Source organism: Dipodomys merriami, unplaced genomic scaffold (assembly GCF_024711535.1).
Source record: "Dipodomys merriami isolate MVZ:Mamm:240054 unplaced genomic scaffold, mDipMer1.0.p SCAF_33, whole genome shotgun sequence".
NCBI lineage: Eukaryota > Metazoa > Chordata > Mammalia > Rodentia > Heteromyidae > Dipodomys > Dipodomys merriami.
Genome location: NW_027204826.1, coordinates 17,994,909 through 18,007,492, shown reverse-complemented (window position 1 = coordinate 18,007,492; position 12,584 = coordinate 17,994,909). Strand labels below are relative to the sequence as shown.

General features: G+C 57.4%; 2 protein-coding genes across 3 annotated transcripts; one reads left to right on the top strand and one right to left on the bottom strand.

The window, feature by feature from the left end:
• The first annotated feature begins 474 nt into the window (after nucleotides 1-474).
• Nucleotides 475-4,135, top strand: CUNH15orf40 (chromosome unknown C15orf40 homolog). Its single transcript, XM_070043350.1, has 4 exons — nucleotides 475-626; nucleotides 791-917; nucleotides 1,635-1,762; nucleotides 3,668-4,135. The coding sequence occupies exons 1-4, from the start codon at nucleotides 516-518 to the stop codon at nucleotides 3,761-3,763; spliced, it is 462 nt and encodes a 153-aa protein (XP_069899451.1). The 5' UTR covers nucleotides 475-515; the 3' UTR covers nucleotides 3,764-4,135.
• An 8-nt stretch (nucleotides 4,136-4,143) lies between these two features.
• Nucleotides 4,144-8,158, bottom strand: Ramac (RNA guanine-7 methyltransferase activating subunit). 2 transcript variants are annotated; one of them, XM_070043351.1, is made up of 3 exons: nucleotides 8,052-8,158; nucleotides 6,279-6,479; nucleotides 4,144-4,645 (listed from the first exon to the last, which is right to left on the bottom strand). In XM_070043351.1, the coding sequence occupies exons 2-3, from the start codon at nucleotides 6,446-6,448 to the stop codon at nucleotides 4,459-4,461; spliced, it is 357 nt and encodes a 118-aa protein (XP_069899452.1). In that variant the 5' UTR covers nucleotides 6,449-6,479; nucleotides 8,052-8,158; the 3' UTR covers nucleotides 4,144-4,458. The 2 variants fall into 2 exon arrangements, with proteins under 2 accessions (XP_069899452.1, XP_069899453.1); XM_070043352.1 differs by having other exon boundaries at nucleotides 6,279-6,457; nucleotides 8,052-8,153.
• Nucleotides 8,159-12,584: the final 4,426 nt, after the last annotated feature.

Below are 12,584 nucleotides of genomic sequence, written 5' to 3'. Positions count from 1 at the left end.
GGGGCCCGGAGGAGTTGCCCCTCGCCGCGGCTCGTCACGCAGGGCGGGGCCGGGCGGAGGCGGCCGCCCGCGTCCCGCGCTTTGCGAGGCCCCGTGGGGCGGGCAAGTCGGGGCTCCCGAAGGGTTGGTAACGTGCGGCAGTCAGGGGCAACGGGAAATGGGGCTTCGGTCTGGCCCGGGTGGAAACGAGGGCGGGGCGGGGCGTCCACGCGGCGGGCCCCGGCCTCCCCCCCTCCCTCCGCCGCCCCTGCCCGGCCCCGGCCCTGAGGGCTGTCGGTGACTCCTCGGTACCTCGGGGCCGGCGCCGCTCTGCAGCCCCGGGCACCTCGGGCTCACGCTCGGGTCCCGCGATCGGTCCCCGCCGCGGAACTGGGCGGTGGGGTGACGTGCGGACCGGGGGCGGCCTGCCTGGCCAGTCCGGGCAGTGCGCCGGCGCAGAGGCTAGCTACCGCCGCTCGCGCAGGCGCAGAGGCCCTTCCGGGGGCGGGACGCGGCCCCGGGCCGCCCGGCCGGCGATGCTGCCGCTGGGCCGCGGGCTGAGGCGGCTCGGAGCGCGAGCGGGCGAGCGGGGCTCCGTTCGTCCTTCCGGCGCCGCGATGCCCAAGAAGGCCGGGGCGGCGGGCAAGGCAAGGCCGGTGGAGAGCCCGGCGGGGGGGCGGGGGGGCCGGAGGCGGGGCCGCGCCGGCGGGCTCGGGGTGAGCCCGGAGGCCGTGGAGACGCGCTCGGGGGCCGCGGGCGGGCGGCGCCGCGCGTGGGGGGACGTAACGTGTGCGCGGCGTTGTCCTTGCAGGGCAAGAGCCGGGGCGAGGAGCCCGAGCGGCCGCTCCTTCCCGCGGGCCCCGTGGCGGCCGGCCCGGGGGGTGCTGTCACCGTAGCCGTCCGGGCCAAACCCGGCTCCAGACACAACGCCGTCACGGGTACTGTGGGCGCCCGCGGGGCCGGAGGGGGCGGGGCGGGGCCTGACGGAGGAGGGGCCTGAGGGCGGCGGGGGCGGGGCCTAACGGAGGAGGGGCGGGGCCTGACGGAGGAGGGACCTGAGGGCGGCGGGGGCGGGGCCGGAGGACGGAGGGGCGGGGCCTGATGGAGGAGGGACCTGAGGGGGCGAGGGCGGAGGGGCGGGGCCGGAGGACGGAGGGGCGGGGCCTGATGGAGGAGGGACCTGAGGGCGGCGGGGGCGGGGCCGGAGGGCAGAGGGGCGGGGCCTGATGGAGGAAGGGCGGGGCCTGAGGACGGAGGGGCGGGGTCGGCCGGGCCGGGCCGGGCCGGGCGGCGGCGGCAGGGACTGCGAGCCAACACCGCACAGCACCGCACCCATGGCCGAAGCCAGGCACCTGCTCCTGGCCCGCGCCGCCTTCCCCGAGGTGGAAGCCCGCAGCGCCCGTGTGCGAAGCGCCGCTCCCCCCGCGGAGCCCTGGCCGTTAGCCCTTGTGCACGCCCGCTGCCCGGAGTCGAGCCCAGCCGCGGCCTGTCCGTCCGGGAGACCGTACGGTTGATGTCCCTGCCGCGCGGGCAGCTGGAGCGGCCATTGCTCCATCCGACAGGGATTCGGTGAACCCCGTTGGGCCGGGCCAATGCAAACTGGCTGCGGGAAGAACAAGTTCCTGGACGCTAAGACCCCCCGCGTCTCGTTCCAGATGTGACCACCGACGCGGTGGGCGTGGCCATCGCAGCCCCGCCCACCGAGGGGGAGGCCAACGCCGAGCTCTGCCGGTTCCTTTCCAAGGTCCTGGACCTCCGCAAGAGCGACGTGGTTCTGGAGAAGGTGAGCCTCGTGTAAACCCCTGGCGCCGCGCCGTCGGTATTGCTATAGTAGTGATTTGTTTCCAATAATTTGGAAAGCCGGTTTGCTTTTCGCTCACAGATTCATTCAAACCTCGCTGGATTCTTGAGCTTCCTTCATTTCCGTTTCTCAGTCCTCACCAGACCCCTGGTAGATTCCCCGGTTGCCACCATGTTCCCCGTGTCCTCCTTTCAAGATTTGTTCCCTGAACCTGTTGTCAGGTGATCCTTGCTCACTTCCTCCATGGCCACACAAATAAAAAAAACATTGTTCCTGTTGCTCATCTCCCTGAGCAAGGTCAGCAGGGATTTCTGGTTCACCCATTGGCTTTGCTCGGTAGGAAGACAGCAGGTCCCTAAGTCCTCGATACCACGGGGGCTGACTCCTGGCTACACCACCCTAGGTGTACGGAAGTAGACCGCAGGAGGGGAGCCGGCCACAGCTGTGTTTCTAAAGCGGTTTTCCAGGGCTACATCTTGCAGCTCAATCTGGGTGGCATTTAAGTCCTAAAATTCCATCTGATCAGCTGCTTTGTTGGTTGTGGGGCTTGAAGTCAGAGCCTGGGCACTGTTCCTGAATTTTTTTTTTTTTTTTTTTTGCTCAAAGTTAGTGCTTACTCTACCACTTGAGCCACAGTTCCACTTGGTTTTTCTTTTTTCGTTGGTCGTGAGACTTGAACTCTGGGCCTGGGAGCTGTCCCTCAGCTCTTCAGTTCAAGGCTAGCGCTCTACCAACTTGAACCACAGTGCCACTTCCAGTTTTCTGGTGTTTAATTGGAGATAAGAATCTCATGGACTTTCCTGCCTGGGCTGTTTTTTTGGGGGGGAGGAGGGAGATCCGGTCGTGGGGCCTGAACTCTGGGCCTGGGCGCTGTCCCTCAGCTCTTCAGCTCAAGGCTAGTGCTGAGCCACAGTGCCACTTCCGGCTTTTTTCTTTTTGCTTATGTGGTGCTGAGGAATCGAACCCAGGGCCTCAGGCATGCAAGGCAAGCACTCTAACACTGAGCCACCTTCCCAGCCCTGGGCCGGGTTTGAACCACTATCTTCAGAACTCAGCCTCCTGAGTAGCTAGGATGATAAGCATAAGCCACCAGTGCCCAGCAAAAAATTTTTTCACTTCCAGTTTTTAGGTGGTTGATTGGAGATAAAAGTATCCTGGCCTTTCCTGCCTGGACTGACTTCAAACCACAACCTCAGATCTCAGCCTCCCAAGTAGCCAGGATTAGGTTAGAGCCACTGGTGCCTGGCCCTGCTTAGTTTTTTATCCTTTTCAACACATGTAAATACACATCTTTTCATTGGTTGTGAAATCATAGCATTCAGATAGGTGGTTATTTTGGATTTAGGATTTTCCAAAAATATGCAACAATATAAAGAATAGCAATTTGGGGCTGGGAAGGTAGCTCAGTGGTAGAGTGCTTGCCTTGCATCCATGAAGCCCTGGGTTTGATTCCTCAGTACCACATAAACAAAAAAATGGAAGTGGCGCTGTGGCTCAAGTGGTAGAGCTCTACCAATCCAAAAAAATATAAAATAAAAAAATAGCAATTTGTTTATATTTAGAATTACTTTTGTGCAAAGCTACTAAATTGTAATTGTTTTGGTATTTTTAAATGGTTTTCATTCTGAACTTTTAAATGCTGAAGTTTTATTAGTATGGAAATGGAGGTATACCAGTAGAGAAGCAGAAGTGGCAGGACAGTGTAGCTCAGCTCTCAGGAAAGCTTACTTAGGGTGCAGACACGGCTCAAGCAGCAGCAGAGCCCCTGCCCTGGAAGCCTGAGGCTCTCAGGTCAAACCCAGAACCTCAGAAGAAAAAGGGAAAACCATCTTTGACACTGCTGTCCTCACCAGCTTGGAACATTTCATGTTTTTCCTTTTGGCTCAGGGTGGTAAATCTCGCGAAAAGGTGGTGAAGCTTTTGGCCTCTACAACACCAGAAGAGATCTTAGAGAAATTGAAAAAGGAAGCTGAAAAAAAATAAAAGCAAGACTGAAGTACATCTTCAAAGGATTTTTTGAATTATGAGGAGGCTCATAACAGGAAAATATATGTAAGTGTACAAACGAGGGGAATGGCATGTATGTACACACACGTACGTACACACACACATACATACAATCAATCAGAGATTTAGCACCATACATTGAAAACACTGAAACACCAGACTCCAAACAGCCTGAGTGCTGTTCCTCTGGCTTCGTGACACCACAAGGCGGGTCTGAAGGCTCGTCAGGGTCATCTGACTGTGCCTTCACAGATTCACTGCAAACTGCTGGAGAAGGTCAAAACAAAACCCAACTAGGAATGTGGTTATTCCTTTACCCTACAAAGTAAAAGCAAGCATTTTCTGTTATTTTCAAGTTTTTATTTCTGTGTTGAAAGCAGAACTTCTGTAGATCAAACACGGAAAACATAGCAAACCCAGAGCACTATGAAGCCGTAGGATTAATGAATCCGAGAAGCCAAGCAATGTTAACTCATAGAGTTTTGGATGGGATTCATATTCCAGCAACCATAACCTCATTCTAGGGAGATTTTTTTTTTTTTTTTTAGTTTTAAATTCCAAAAAATTACCAGCCCAGGCCCTGAAATAGGATGGAAAATGACAACCAGCATGCAGCACATAGACTCACGCTGGCAACGCAAATGGCTTCTCTGAACCGCGCGTGCATGTCCTCAGTAGTAGCCATAGGGAGGCTGTTGGCCATAGCCATGCTGTCCACACTGCTGGGGGTAGTACGGCTCCTGTCCGTGCCGAGGGTAATTGTTGCCCCAGGATCGCCCGTGCCACTGGTTAGCTCGATTGTCGCTTGGCCATCCCCGTCTGCTGTCCCTACCTCTAAACTGTCTGTTATCCTGCAACCTGCAAGAAAAACACACATGCATACACGTGAGAAACCCAGCCCAGTGAATCTGACTTCTGGATTTTCTAATCTACAAAATGTTACAGCACCAGTTAAGTCAAAGCTTTCCTAAGATTTCAAACGTGGCATTAGATACACTTTACTGGAAAAGGGGAACTACTGAATCCAAGCCACACAACAGTTCTGAAGCAAACAGAAGGCTTCTAAATTATACAACATCAGTGTGGTAAGTTATTCTTTTTTTTTTGGGTCCAGTCGTGGGCCTGAAACTCTGGGCCTGGGCGCTGTCCCTCAGCTCTTCAGCTCAAGGCTAGCACTCTACCATTTGAGCCACAGCGCCACTTCCGGCTTTTTTCTTTTTGCTTATGTGGTGCTGAGGAATCGAACCCAGGGCCTCATGCATGCAAGGCAAGCGCTCTACCACTGAGCCACCTTCCCAGCCTGGTAAGTTATTCTTTTATTTTGAATTATTAAATGTAAGTTCTACCTTTTAAAACTTCTTTCCAAAGTATAGCAAAATCAAAACAGTACCTTTTTTTCTTTAGCATCAATTAGGTATACAAAGGGGGGTTTCGTTTTAATATGTCCATTTATGTATTTAATAATTTTGATTAGAATCAACTCACGTCATTCTCCCAATGCCTTCTTTATGGAATCAAGTACACAGACTGTAGTTTTAAAATTTATTTACTTGGGCCAGGCACCAGTGGCTCATGCCTGTAATCCTTGCTAGTCAGGAGGCTGAGATCTGAGGATAGTTCAAAACCAGTCGGGGCAGGAAAATCTGTGAGACTCTTATCTCCAATTAACCACCAGAAAACCAAAAGTGGCGCTGTGGCTCAAAGTGGTAGAGCACTCTCCTTGAACTAAAGAGGTCATGGACAGCGCCCAGACCCAGAGTTCAAGCCCCACAACTGACCAATAAAGCTATACTTGGGTTGGAGGTGTAGCTCAGATATAGTAGAGCACCAAATAAGTGAAAGCAAGTGTCAAACAGCAAGTTCAAGTTCGTTTCAGATCAAAACTCAAAAAAAACCACACTATAGAGCTGGGGGTTGGTGACTCAGGCTGATAAACCTAGCTGCTCAAGAGGCAAAAATCTGAAGATCGTGGTTTGAAGCCAGCCTGGACAATTAAGAAGTAGAGCTGGGCTCAAGCAAAAAGGGGACAGCATTCAGGCCCTGAGTTCAAGCCTCAGGACCAGCACATAAACACAGGAAAAAAATATTTGCAAAGAAAAATACTAGTCAAAAAAAAAAAAACCAAAAATACTAGTCTACAAAAAAAGGGTTAATATTTTTTTCTTTCATGGACCATTTACTTGTTTTGAAGTTAAGAGTTAAGCTACTCAGCACAGGCGGGTCATGAACTTGTGACTCCAGCCTCAGTCTCCTGAGTGCTAAGATTACAGATGTGTACTATCCTGCCCAGGACAGAGATTAGTGGTGTGGCTCAAGTGGCAGAGTGTTTGCCTAGCATGCAGGAGGCCCTGGGTCCAATCCTCAGTACTTCAACCACGAAGACCATACCTCAAGGCAAGCACTGATGGTACTCTGTCCCAGGCACTGCTGCCCTCACCGGCCTTAGGTCCTCTCCCAGATAGATCCGTGTTTACTCTGAAGTCACACTTACCGATTGCCTCTGTTTCTGTGGTTCCCACCGGCTCTGCTATTCCATTCCTCAATAATTGGGGGAGATTCTGGAGGGTGTCTCAAGTACTCCTGGTACTCTTTGTCGTCCTTTGTGAATCTACTTGCAAACATCTCTTCGAAATTTGGAACAGCTTTGGAAGTGTCAGTCATCCTGAAATTCTGTACGGTTTTTAAGATGTATCTGTTAGAAAAATTTAGAGTTAACACTACCTTATCAGATAATGAAAAACATGTATGAGCAATTTTTGACAGTATGTCCATAAGAATCCCTTTAAAAAAGTACTGTAGTCCGGCTGGGAAGGTAGCTCAGTGGTAGAGTGCTTGCCTTGCAAGCATGAGGCCCTGGGTTCGATTCCTCAGCACCACATAAACAGAAAAAGCCAGAAGTGGCGCAGTGGCACTGTGGCTCCAGTGGTAGAGCAAAAGCCTTGAGCTGAAGAGCTGGGGGACAGCGCCCAGACCCAGAGTTCAGGCCCCATGACCAGCAAAAAAAAAAAAAAAAAAGTACTGTAGTGGGGCGCCAGTGGCTCACGCCTGTCATCCTAGCTACTCAGGAGGCTGAGATCTGAGGATCATCTCCAATTAACCACTTAGAAAAAGCCGGAAGCAGCGCTGGGCTCTGGTGTCTGTGTTCTGAGGATCTAGGTTTGAAACTGGCCCGGGCGATAAAGCCATTGGGCTTCTCCAGTTAACTACCAAAAAAGCTGAAGTGGAGCTTGGCCCAAGGAGTAGAGTTCGTGCCCCAGGACCGGCTGCTGTTCCAGACATTGTGCTAATCAGGAGCCTAAGATACAGCGAAAAGCAGCGTTGCGCGGCCGGCTGATCCGGGTGTTAATGGTGCTTTTCCTGATGGGCAGCAGAGCTGCGAGCCCAGCAGGGAGGGGGAGAGCAGGCGGGCGGGCCGCTGCAGGCTTAAGGCCAAGGCTCCTAGTAAGGTTCGTGACGGGGAGGCCCTTCCCGGGGTGGCCCTCCCCCCCGCGGGGTGACCCTCCCCCCCGCGGGGTGGCCCTCCCCCCCGCGGGGTGACCCTCCTCGCGGGGTGGCCCTCCCCCCCGCGGGGTGACCCTCCTCGCGGGGTGACCCTCCTCGCGGGGTGGCCCTCCTCGCGGGGTGACCCTCCTCGCGGGGTGGCCCTCCCCCCCGGCGGCCCTCCTCGCGGGGTGGCCCTCCCCCCCGCGGGGTGACCCTCCTCGCGGGGTGGCCCTCCCCCCCGCGGGGTGACCCTCCTCGCGGGGTGACCCTCCTCGCGGGGTGGCCCTCCTCGCGGGGTGACCCTCCTCGCGGGGTGGCCCTCCCCCCCGGCGGCCCTCCTCGCGGGGTGGCCCTCCTCGCGGGGTGGCCCTCCCCCCGCGGCCCTCCTCGTGGGGTGACCCTCCCCCCCGGCGGCCCTCCTCGCGGGGTGGCCCTCCTCGCGGGGTGACCCTCCTCGCGGGGTGGCCCTCCCCCCCGGCGGCCCTCCTCGCGGGGTGACCCTCCCCCCGCGGCCCTCCTCGCGGGGTGACCCTCCCCCCCGGCGGCCCTCCTCGCGGGGTGGCCCTCCCCCCCGGCGGCCCTCCTCGCGGGGTGGCCCTCCCCCCGCGGCCCTCCCTCCCAGCCCTTCTCGACGCGTGAAGGCGACGTGGCTCCCGCGGGCGTCCTCCAGAGCCGCAGCTCGGGCCGGGCTTTCCGGTGGTTCCTGCCGGGCCGTCTGCGAACTCGGAGCCGCGGGGGGAGGCGGGCGCCGGGCCGTGCGGCCCCCGGGCGCGGCACTCACCCCACAGGCCGGGCCCGGGGCGGCCGAACCTCCCAGCGACGCGCGGACGCAGCGGCCTCCGCCCGCCCCTCTCCACGGCAACCGGTGCGTCCCGCCGGCTGACTTCCGCTTCCGGCCGCCGCCCCCGAGTCTCGCGATACCCAGTTTGCCGCGGATTTTGTTCTCGTTGGGCACGCCGGCCTCGGAGCGGCGGCGCGAGGCGCCGGGAGCCGCGGTCCCCGGCCGGAAGCAGGGCAGGGCCTCCGGGCGCACGCTGAGGGGAAGGCGCGGGGCCGCCCTCACCTTCCCGCACTCCCTCACCCCGCGCCGGCCCCCCCCCCCCCGCACTCCCTCACCCCGCCCCGGACCCCCCCCCCCGCACTCCCTCACCCCGCCTCCCCCCGCACTCCCTCACCCCGCCCCGGACCCCCCCCCCCCGCACTCCCTCACCCCGCCCCGGACCCCCCCCCCGCACTCCCTCACCCCGCCTCCCCCCCCGCCCCCACCCCCGCACTCCCTCACCCCGCCCCCACCCCGCCCCCACCCCCGCACTCCCTCACCCCGCCCCCCCCCCGCACTCCCTCACCCCGCCCCCCCCCCCGCACTCCCTCACCCCGCCCCGGACCCCCCACCCCGCACTCCCTCACCCCCCCCCCGCACTCCCTCACCCCGCCCCGGACCCCCCACCCCGCACTCCCTCACCCCGCCCCGGACCCCCCCCCCCGCACTCCCTCACCCCCCCCCCCCCGCACTCCCTCACCCCGCCCCGGACCCCCCCCCCGCACTCCCTCACCCCGCCCCGGACCCCCCCCCCCGCACTCCCTCACCCCGCCTCCCCCCCCCGCCCCCACCCCCGCACTCCCTCACCCCGCCCCCACCCCGCCCCCACCCCCGCACTCCCTCACCCCGCCCCCACCCCGCCCCCACCCCCGCACTCCCTCACCCCGCCCCCCCCCCGCACTCCCTCACCCCGCCCCCCCCCCCCCGCACTCCCTCACCCCGCCCCGGACCCCCCACCCCGCACTCCCTCACCCCCCCCCCCCCCCCCCGCACTCCCTCACCCCGCCCCGGACCCCCCACCCCGCACTCCCTCACCCCGCCCCGGACCCCCCCCCGCACTCCCTCACCCCCCCCCCGCACTCCCTCACCCCGCCCCGGACCCCCCCCCCGCACTCCCTCACCCCGCCTCCCCCCGCACTCCCTCACCCCCCCCCCGCACTCCCTCACCCCGCCCCGGACCCCCCCCCCCCCCCCCGCACTCCCTCACCCCGCCCCGGACCCCCCCTCACTCCCTCACCCCGCCCCGGACCCCCCCCCGCACTCCCTCACCCCCCCCCCCGCACTCCCTCACCCCCCCCCCGCACTCCCTCACCCCGCCCCGGACCCCCCCCCCGCACTCCCTCACCCCCCCCGCACTCCCTCACCCCCCCCCCCACTCCTTCACCCCGCCCCGGCCCTCCTCCCCGACCTTCCCTCCCTCCCACGCCCCGCCCGGGCCTTCCCACCCTCGCCCGCGGGGCCTTCCCGCGCCTGCCCAGGCCTTCTTGCGCACGCCCGCCTCGGCCTTCCCGCCCTCGCCCGCCCTGGGTGCCCGCCGGCCCCTCCTGCCTATGCCCGCTTGGGCCTTCCCACGCCCGCCTGGCCCTTCCCGGCAGCCCGGCTCTTCCTGCCCGCACCCACTGGGCCTTCCCGCCCGTGTCCGACCTTTCCCATACCTGTCCGCCTCCAGTTCTTGCTTCCATCTGTCGCCAAGTAGTGTTGAATCTCCCCACGCCGTAGCCCCCACCTGGCACCCAAGTCGCCCCGTTCTCTGCATGGTGCAGGTCAAAGGTCAGTTCTTTCTCAGCCTCCTCTATCTGTGCAAAAGCAGATTACATACACAGGACCTGATCCACCCGTTCCTCATCTAGATTGTTGGTGTACCTTTTTTTTTTTTTTTTTTTTGTCGGTCGTGGGGCCTGAACTCTGGGCCTGGGTGCTGTCCCTCAGCTCTTCAGCTCAAGGCAAGCGCTCTACCACTTGAGCTACAGCGCCACTTCCGGTTTTCTAGTGGTTTATTGGAGATAGGAGTCTCACGGTCTCTCCTGCCCGGGCTGGCTTTGAACCGCGATCCTCAGATCTCAGCCTCCTGAATAGCTAGGATTACAGGCGTGAGCCACCAGCGCCCGGCTGGTGTACCTTTTTTTAAAAAAGAATTTTATTGCCAAGGTGATATACAGAGTGGTTATAGTTACATAAGTACGTTTCTTGTCAAACTTTTTAACTCCTCCCCCATTTTTCTCCCTGAAAGATTAAATGAAAAGATTATTTGACATTGCCAGAGAACCACGCAGACATCCAGGTACAGGGAACAAACAAAGATTATTGCCGGGAAAGGAGGCCGGCAAGACTCCTCACAAGGGAGAAGTGAGAAGCAGCACCGGCTATTGTCTGAGGTGACCTTTATAACCTAGGGAATTTAGAAAGGGCTAGGGGAGGCAGAGACCCTGGTGTGGACGGGTGGGCCAGGGGCTTCATCATAGAAGGCTAGGATATATGGCTGCTGCCCAAGTGGTAGATAAGGGCCCGCAACTGCCCAGACCTGAAGGTCACTCTAAGGGGCTCTTGTTGCCTTATATGGTGGTAGCTGCGCCAGGGAAGTGCCATCCCAAGGTAAAGGCTGGTTATTTACTGCCTTTACTACATGGGCCTAGTGTTGCCTAGGAAGGGAGCATGCTAAACTGTGAAGGGAAGGAGTGGACTAAGCTATGGAAAGGACTTAATTTGGCTAACACTCCCACTTTCCCTCTCAGTCCCCCCCAAGTTGTACAGATCCTTTCCAACTTATTGTCTTGTGAGTGTCACTGTTGCATTGGTTTCCCCTTAGTCTCACCATGGTGTTTCTTTCTGCTTGGAGTTAAACACACAGACCATGCACATGGGCACACATCTCTAGATACTGAAATTGTATATCCCTTCCTTACAACTGTAGCAAGTGACATCTCCATCTAGAACTTCTTTTCTCTCTCTCTCTCTCTCTCTCTCTTTTTTTTTTTTTGTGCCGGTAGTGGAGCTTGAACTTGGTCTGAGCGCTGTCCTTAAGCTCTTTTGCTCAAGGCTAGCGCCCTACCACTTTGAGCCACAGCTTACTTCTGGCTCTTGGTAGTTAATTGAAGATAAGAGTCCCCTGGGTTTTCCTAAAGCCTGAGCTGTATTTAAACTGTGATGCTCCTGGCTCTGGGCTTAGAACTAATATTTACTCTTAATGAATATCTGCAGTACTTTCTAATGACTTAGGTACAAGTCTTTCTTTTAAACAGTAAACCGACCTTTATGTAATATCTCCTGCATGGCACCACATATATGTGTGTGTGTGTGTGTGTGTATATATATATATATATATATATATATATATTTATATATATCTTTTTTTTTTGTCAGTCAGGGGCTTGAACTCTGGGCTTGGGTGCTGTCCCTGCCCTCTTCAGCTCAAGGCAAGTGCTCTACCCTTTGAGATAAGAGTCTCAAGGACTTTACTGCCTGGGCTGGCGTTGAACTGCGATCCTCAGATCTCAGCTTCCTGAGTAGCTAGATTACAGGCATGAGCCACCGGCGCCAGGCTGAGGCACCACGTATAATACAGTTCTTCATATAAAGTAGAAGTGGAAAGTGTGTGACTACTAATGGTACAAGCCATTTTTAGGAACAGTAGCTGCAACAGTGTACAGGATGGTATTGATGGGAAGATAGGACAGTTTTAGTGTCTAGTAGTAATTTAATTACCCTATCTCATGACCAACTTAGTAGCTGACTGGTGATAGGAGAAAAATACGGGCAGGAACCAGGGTAGATTCTAATTCATGAGCCTGGGAATTTGGCCTGAAAAGTATCAATAGTGTAAGTTTTATAGCAGAAATGAACTCATAGCACAAACAGGTTTGCAAAATTCAAGATGATAGACCACCTAGAATTTGCCCAGGGTTGTTAGAAATACAGGACTAAAGCTCAGGAACAACTGTACCAAATACATACATGATTCACCATGAAGAACCACAGTTGAAGTCACTGGTGTGTATGATGGAAAGATTAGGGAAGTATGTATTTATAGAGAAGAGCAGAAGGACAAGAGTTAAACAAGAATTACCCATATATAGGAAGCAAAAATATAGGAGAGGGCTGGGAAGGTGGCTCAGTGGTAGAGCGCTTGCCTTGCATGCCTGAGGCCCTGGGTTTGATTCCTCAGCACCACATAAGCAAAAAGAAAAAAAGCCGGAAGTGGCGCTGTGGCTCAGGTGGTAGAGCGCTAGCCTTGAGCTGAAGAGCTGAGGGATAGTGCCCAGGCCCAGAGTTCAGGCCCACGACCGGACCCAAAAAACAAAACAAAAAAATATATATAGGAGATATAAAACTTGGAGAAGGACATTGTAACAGGAAAAAAGGAAGATGCTTTACAATCTAGTATTAGGAGTTGGGATTATTTGGAAAGATGGGAGTTGTAGGCCAGGTTTTTTTTTTTTTTTTCATAGAAAAAGTACAATTTTAACACCAAGCATTTGACATGGAAACACCTCAGAA

Coding starts and splice junctions, on each gene's coding strand:
- CUNH15orf40 (XM_070043350.1), top strand. CDS start 516: ATGCTGCCGCTGGGCCGCGGGCTGAGGCGGCTCGGAGCGCGAGCGGGC. Junction 627..790: donor AGGCCGGGGCGGCGGGCAAG/GCAAGGCCGGTG, acceptor TTGTCCTTGCAG/GGCAAGAGCCGGGGCGAGGA. Junction 1,763..3,667: donor GCGACGTGGTTCTGGAGAAG/GTGAGCCTCGTG, acceptor CTTTTGGCTCAG/GGTGGTAAATCTCGCGAAAA.
- Ramac (XM_070043351.1), bottom strand. CDS start 6,448: ATGACTGACACTTCCAAAGCTGTTCCAAATTTCGAAGAGATGTTTGCA. Junction 4,646..6,278: donor CACAGAAACAGAGGCAATCG/GTAAGTGTGACT, acceptor TTTTTCTTGCAG/GTTGCAGGATAACAGACAGT.